The sequence below is a fragment of the Carica papaya genome, chromosome 8 (assembly GCF_054855325.1).
Source record: "Carica papaya isolate Zhongbai chromosome 8, ASM5485532v1, whole genome shotgun sequence".
NCBI lineage: Eukaryota > Viridiplantae > Streptophyta > Magnoliopsida > Brassicales > Caricaceae > Carica > Carica papaya.
The window spans coordinates 30,209,410-30,216,967 of record NC_142316.1 but is presented as its reverse complement, the minus strand read 5'-3'; the positions used below and the strand labels follow the sequence as shown (position 1 = coordinate 30,216,967).

At 32.7% G+C, this 7,558-nt stretch overlaps 1 protein-coding gene across 3 annotated transcripts; it reads right to left on the bottom strand.

Moving 5' to 3' along the window:
• Window positions 1–5,482: 5,482 nt before the first annotated feature.
• Window positions 5,483–7,137, bottom strand: LOC110822897 (myb-like transcription factor family protein). 3 transcript variants are annotated; one of them, XR_015813998.1, is made up of 4 exons: window positions 6,591–7,100; window positions 6,256–6,464; window positions 5,665–6,152; window positions 5,483–5,583 (listed from the first exon to the last, which is right to left on the bottom strand). XR_015813998.1 is itself a non-coding variant. In XM_022053132.2 (4 exons), exons 2-4 carry the CDS (start codon window positions 6,880–6,882, stop codon window positions 5,736–5,738), a joined length of 918 nt encoding a protein of 305 aa, XP_021908824.2. In that variant the 5' UTR covers window positions 6,883–6,899; window positions 6,981–7,137; the 3' UTR covers window positions 5,483–5,735. The 3 variants fall into 3 exon arrangements, 2 of the variants coding, with proteins under 2 accessions (XP_021908824.2, XP_088065777.1); XM_022053132.2 differs by having other exon boundaries at window positions 5,483–6,152; window positions 6,591–6,899; window positions 6,981–7,137; XM_088209651.1 differs by having other exon boundaries at window positions 5,483–6,152.
• Window positions 7,138–7,558: the final 421 nt, after the last annotated feature.

Genomic DNA, 7,558 nt, shown 5'->3' with positions numbered 1-7,558 from the left:
AACTTCCCTCCCTCACCCTTTTTTTTCTTTATATCTTTTCCCTTTTTTGCTTCTTACTTTATTCATTAGTGATTCTCCGTTGCCTTTTCCTACATCTCAATTTGGACTACTGAACCGCACGAAGAGATTCAAATTACTTCCTCCCCCCCCCCCCCCCCATCTCAAGGACTTGTAACAAATTAATTGTTTATTCATGAAATTCTTTATGTAGATTTTTGTTTTTTATTGATATAGTTACATTTAACTAAATCTAATTATTATGAAACATTCTTTTCATCTAAATACGTCATAATTTATTAGTATAAATCTAATTTGATCATTATAATTTTATCTACGTACTAATAATTTAAATATTTATCATCGTCAAAATAAATATTATACACTAATTATCGTTAACTCGTAATACATTCATAAAATAATAAATTTTATATAAATATATTATAAATTAATAATAATTAATTTATAATATTTTATTTATATTGAAATTATCTCTAATTAAGTAAATTTAACCTATTATGAAACGTTGGAATACATCATTAACTTATTAGTATAAAAATTAATTTTAATAATATATTAATAATTTAGGTATTTGATCTCGTTAAATTAAATATTATATATTAAATTAATTTATAATACACTTATTTATAAAATAAAGAGTGTATCAAACCTAATCCCAATAAATATTACAATTAATAATGGAATAGTGAAATTATGATTTGTAATGTTGATGAAGAAAGTAGTGCTCAAAGTATCCACCCACCTACTGCACCAAGGAAGAAGCTGGTAGAAAGCAGAGTATATATAAAGGCGGCTATTATATATATATATATATACACACACACACACACACACACACGTATATATACATATAAAAGAAAAATATCTCATCTACAACTCTCTATTCAACCTAATTCATTTAATTTATTATTCAGGTCCACCCAAATTTGCAGAGCATTTTTTTAAAATTTTATAAGTAGGTAGTGCTATTCTGATATATATAAAAAATTAACAAAGGTGGAAACCGCTACAATTTGGTTTCTCTATCAGCTTTCTTCTCTTCAGTGCATGTCAGTTTTGATACCATTCTTTTTTCTCCATATGTATTTTATATTGCACATATTACATATTAATTATATCCAATATATTTACATTTATTAGAATATAATGTTTTAATTAATGTGTATGTATTATTTAATTAATAAAATAAAAATATATTTAATTAAAATAATAATATTTCAAATAAGAAAAAAGAAATAGTGCTAAAGCTGAATTTATTAATTTAATTAATGGTCTATCTAATTTTTTATTAAGTTCTTACGGTGGAAATATTCAGATCGAATTTGTAATTGATTGATGTTAAATGCATTTAAAAATACGGAATTTTTATTTTTGTAGAAGATAGGATTTTTTTTTTACTTCTTATAGGAACTTATGCTACCGTAGAATTTTTATTGTAGTTCTTTTGGGAAATATATGTACTTTGATACATGATTTTGATCTTGCAATATTGTTGTAATAATTTTTGAAGCAAATTATTAAAAATTTAAAGTTAAGTTATTGATAAGAATATTTATAAAGAACCAGTAAAATTGTTTATGTAATAACCTTAATTTATTTAATTTTAATGTAATTAAATATAATATATAAATATATTTTTTTAATTTTATTTTTTAATTTTTATTTAATATAAAAATAAAAATAAAAATTAAAGGAATGATGAAATTGAAAATAATTTTGAAAAAAATATGTGAAAATTTGGGTTCTAACGGTATTGTTGAAAAAATATTAAAAACTGGAAGTCAAAACGTAATTTAAAAAATTGTGCCACATAAGACGCCCAGTCAGCAGCCCCGACGAACCAGAGCGCGCCGCGTGGCAAGGAATGCTAACATGCTGCCACACAGGAGGTCACGCTGGCGATCCGCGTGCCCACAATCGGACGGTCCAGATTTGTTTTTGCACGTACGGACAGTCCGAATCCGTTTCCATCCTCAGACGCAATCGGACGGTCAAGAATCACTTTTTATTTAAACGTGATCGAAGAGTCTAAATCAAATCGTGATGAACGGTCCAATTTTACTCTTTATTTAATCGCGATCGGACGGTTCAGATCAAACGTGATGGACGATCCAGATTAAAAGATGATAAATATAAATAACTCTCTTCATAACCCTAGCCGCCAGACCCCCTCCCCCCCCCCCCCCCCAATCGGAGAAGAAGACCCAGTCGCTGGGAAGGAAGTCAACCACCGCTGCCGCTGCGCCGGAGCCACTTCCGACCGCCAAAAGAGATTAAAAAAAAAAATTTCTCAAAATTCGATTTTAAACACTCTTACGGTCAAATCAGAGCAAAAGAACTGATAGATTGGCCGAAAACCACGGGTAAAGTTCGGCGGCGCCGCCGCGGAAAAATGCAAAGATTACCTCTAATGAGGTCCTTTCCAATTCATGTTCTACGTAATTCTTTCACCATTATAATCACTGTTTTCTTATCTACAGGTTGATCGAAGCAAAACACCCAACCGTGAAGGCGAGCCGACAGAACTGCCGCACCAGAGAACCCCACCGTCGATAAGTTTCAATTTTTTGACTTTTTTCGACCAACAGAGACCCCTTAACATGTTTTCTCATAAGAATTGGTACAAAACTGGCCGAAAACAGCCGACCCGAGGCAAACTGCCACTGCGGACGGCGGTGCCGTCACCGAAGCACGGCAGAGCCACTGTGCTAGAATTTCAGAATTGGCCAAAAAGAGTTCCTAACACTGATTTTTTAATTTTTTTTTAGATATTTCTAGGTACTTGAAGTGCGTTTTAATTCCCAAATGAAAATTCAGGGAACCCGGGGACTGCTAGTAGGCATAGTCAAAAGTTTAGCATTTCAGACATCGATTTAAGTAAGAATCTCTCACCTTATTTCCTGTTATCGAATTGAAGTTTAATTTTAAATAATATGGTATTTTGTGAAACTTAAAAAATATTCATAATTAATTACAGGTTACTAATGGAGTCGTAACCGGTTATTTATTATTATTTGTTATGTTTAACTAATTATCTAATTTTACAGTTTTCGAATGCATGATAATATACTGAATTGGTATGATGATGCGATTATATTCCTTTGATGCATGTCTTGCTTGTTTTATATGATTATGGTTGAATTAAAAAACTAAAAATTAAAGTTAAACAAAAAATTGTTTGATTAAGTAGGTGAATAAAACGGTAGCTTTACTGGATATCTTGAGAGATGGTGGACAGACCGGGTACATAGAGAACCCTACCATGAACGTTGCCTCATACCGGACGAAAAATTGAGATTTGATAATTTTGCGCTCATACCGGACAATGTATGGAGACGACCTTCACTTTCATACCGGATGAGGTATCGAGATTTTGTAATTTGGTGCTCATACCGGACGGGGTATGAAAACGACCCGTTAATTGAAAATATTAAAGAAAATGGTTCACGCATAGTAGAGACATCCCTATGGACCCCCATGGATACTAGTAGGCTGCAAAAAAAAAATTTATTGTCCAACCAATTGCATATGAAATTATGATATGAATTATGTTATTAACTCTATAGGTTATTTTTGTAAATCTCGTTACGGTAAATAGACGGTAAATGATTTTATTTATGATAAACGAATTTGTTTAATTAAGAGTTCTATTAGTTGTCTTTATTATTTCTACCAACACTCATTTCTATGTCGGTGAGTAGCGTGATATTCTTACTAGCCTAGTATAACTCACTCTTTCATTAACCATTTCATATCAAGATGATCAGGATCCAGAATCCGATCCACAAAAGAGTTGCGAGTATGACGTTCACTTTGTTTACTTTTAATTTATTTCTTTAGTTGTTAGTTGTTCTTTTAAAAATATTATAACCATAAATCCTATTTGGTACTTTCAGTTATTGTGTAAAGAATATAAATTCTAACTATTTATTTCGCTTCCGTACTAAATTTATAATTGATCTCATTTGAAGATTTCGGAGTCGTTACAGTATAACCAATCACGTAATTGTCATATTAACAATATTTTTTGAAGTTTAATGTATTCATAAGTATATTTTTTGTCACATAAATATCTGGCTAATAATATTTAATACATCATTAATAATAGAGGTTTATTTAGACAAAAATTTAAAAGTATATGTTATATTTAAATGGAGTAAAGATAGTGTAGTAGTGAATTTGAACTTTGCTAAACGACATAAGGATTTTTTTGATGTATTAAGCAAAATCCTTAATCACACTAGCCTAAATTGATTGATTGATTGATTGCTCTAAATCTATCTATAACATTATCCAAACGTCTTTTCAAACATAATCAGATAAATTAATATATAAATAATTGATGCGAAATTGCGACGTTATGTGCAATTTTAGAAAAAGAAAATTTTCATACATACTTTTGTGGAGATGGAGAAGAAAATGAAAAAAGAAAAGGAAGAGAAAACTGGTGTTGGGGGGATTGACTTTGCCAAACCATTCATTTCCAACATTTCATATTTTGTTGGCAGACAGGAAAAGCATGAAGTCAGATCGTGCAAATTAATGCTGATATATAAACAATCTCTCTAGCCTTTTACTGATTTCAGAAGCTAAAAGAAGATAAATAAATCTATAAAACCCACAAATTATGTACATATATATATCTATAAGTATGATATCTCATCTGATTACAAAGCAAACTAGACAATGTTGTAATTTATGTACGTTAAAAAAAAAAAAAAAAAAAAAGAATCCACAATTCTGTCACTCAACCCTACATGTAAAATCTATATTTATACATACTAATTAGGAAAATTATATTTTGCACTTAAATCTACTTTGTTGGGTTGGTCCAAATTCAGTCTACTATGTTTTTTTTTTTATATTGAAATATGGATTAGGATTAGGCCGAATTATAGTTAGCAGAAAAAGAGAAGTAGCGGTGTGAAAGTTTAACATTCCATAACCGATTAATTTCGAGTTATGGATAAATTATAGGTTCAATATAGTTTAAAAAAATTCGGGACAAATTTGGGTTCCTTCTTCATAGAGGCATATAGAGTTCAAATTTTCTAAACCAAATTATCATTCATAATACTAAGAACTAATTAATTAGATGTTTGGTACTTTTTTTTTTTTTTTTTTCTGCAAGAGATTGTAGTAGATTCGAGTTAAATTGTATTTTAGTGTATGTCTTCAATTTAAATGTTATTTTAATTATGAAGTTATTTTTACTGTATTATTATTGATATATGTGTGTACTTATAAATTTAATTAAGAAAAAAATTTATTAATAATTGATGTATATATATATATTACTAAACATAAATATAAAAGATTTTTATTTACACCCAATTTAATTGAATAGACTGAATTTAGTTTGCCCCAAAAATGTGAACCAGTTGCTTACTTAATATAATAATTAAAAAATTAAGATTATCTTAATTAATTATTTCCATAGAGTGCAGCAAATAAACAGGGAGAGTACCTGGTGCAGCTGTTTATCATTTAAACACAAATGGAAGCAGACAAAAGAAACAAGAATCCTCCCGCAACCGATAAAGACAGCCCATCTTTTTTCATAACCTGTACAACCCAAAAGGAATCAATCACCTAATCACCTACTTAATCTATTTCTCTAAACTCCCCCGATCTTTAGTTAATTACCTTTTTTATCCCACTATTTTATCATTCTTTCCATCTTCCACACTTTACATATTATCATTTCATCTTCACCATCACGCAACACTGATTATGTTATCACCACTTGACATCGCCTGGAAAGCCGAAGAACGCGACGCTGCCGGCTTGTCGGGCGACATCGGAGTCGAGAGCTTCAGCGACAGAGGCAATAAGTCCGTCGCGGATGATGTCTGGTTCAAGTTAAGATCAGCCATTTTTGAAGATGGAGGAACCGGAAGGACAGGTATCGGACGGATGAGATTGGTTGATGTCTTTGGCTGGTTGCTAAGCCCTAATGTCAGCTCCTCCATGGAATTCTGCTCGCTCGCCGGTAATACCACCGGACTTATACTCATCGGAAAATTCGGCATACTAAATACGCCGAGATTGCTTTTCATCTGTGGCTGCGGAACTGGCAAAACTACGTTCTCTTGGTTTGCTCCCTGATCTTCTTCCATTATCGAACCCTTAAACTGTAAAAAGTTGACAATCAGATAAGCGGAAGCTTAATCTCAACAAGACGAACGAGTGATGGGGAAAAGAAATTTAAGATTGTTGAGCATTCGATAATTTTACCGTGTCAGTAGTGATGTCAAAAAGGCTAGATCGCCGGCGCCGGCGGTTTTGGTTGCTTCGCCGGAGAAAGTATTTCTGAGCATGACTTGCCACCTGAGTCGGCGTACGTGTTTTGACGAAGTTCCTAGAAATCCCTCTCCAATCCCCTTTCCCAACTTTCTGCAACCCTAACAGGAAGAGTTTGTGTTCTTCCTCCGTCCATGGAACACCTAAAAAACCAGAATAAAAATCCACCAACTTAATCAGATGTATAGAAATATTCATATGTGAAGTACTTATATATATATATATATATATATATATATATATATATAATAAGGGGTGGGGTCTAATACCTCTCTTGCGCTCGCGGCTACGACCGGAGGGGTGAACGACGTCGTCTGAGGCATAGCCGGCGTCGGCGTTGGAGTCCGGTACTGGGCCCTGATCGAACTGGGAAAGATTGTTCATACTAACACTCTTCCTAAACGATCCTTCGTTCGTTAATCGGACACCAAACAACATAATACCGTTCTCCCCGCCGGTTTTGCCACCAGAACCGGAGACAGCGGAGGGGGCGGCGGCGGCCTCCCCGCATGTACGAGAGTTATGGCCGTTGTTCCCACACTGTGAGCAAGTGCGAGACATGTTCGGTTCACTACTTGCTGCAGCAATTGTCACAAGTTCAAAAAAGAAAAAAAAACTTGGACAAGGGAAAAGTCTTGGTAGTATGAAAGAAACCAAACCTTGGAAATACCGGAGAATTGGAAAGAAGAAATAGTTGCTTCATGCAAGGAGAGAAAAGCTTGGAATTGGGCAGGGGGGGAGAAAGAGAGATGGAGAAGAAAATGGAATATAAAGAAAAGTTTAATGGTTTGGTTGATATATAAAGCAATTAATTTTTTTTTTTTAGAGTTTTCTAATTATTTATTTATCGTTGGTGGTGTTTGAGTTGGTGCCAAACATGTACGCTAACATCGACTTTTGGATCACAGAAGGTAATGTTTCGATGCATTGAGTTGTCACGTGTTGATGCACAATATCTAATAGATTGTGTTTGAGATCGCGAATCTGAACCGTTGGATGTGTCTGACCTCTTATAGATACAAACAATATCCAGTGTTTTAGTCACATCCCATCTCTCTGTTGGGATTATTTTTCTTTTTTTTCAACTCGCTAATCGTGATCATTTTAATTTTTGGGGTCTTCGTCAAGATTTTGTTCTTTTTTTAAATAAACAATTTCCTTTTAACGATAAAAACCAAAATAATATTAAAATCACCACTCAAATTTAATTTTTAAAAATCCACGACAATCAATATAT

Bases quoted from the DNA above. Each gene is read 5' to 3' on its own strand.
- LOC110822897 (XM_022053132.2), bottom strand. From the start codon at position 6,882: ATGTCTCGCACTTGCTCACAGTGTGGGAACAACGGCCATAACTCTCGT. The intron at 6,465-6,590 runs GTATTAGACCCC...CTGGTTTTTTAG, and splicing joins TAGCCGCGAGCGCAAGAGAG to GTGTTCCATGGACGGAGGAA. The intron at 6,153-6,255 runs GTAAAATTATCG...AACTTTTTACAG, and splicing joins TTGACATCACTACTGACACG to TTTAAGGGTTCGATAATGGA.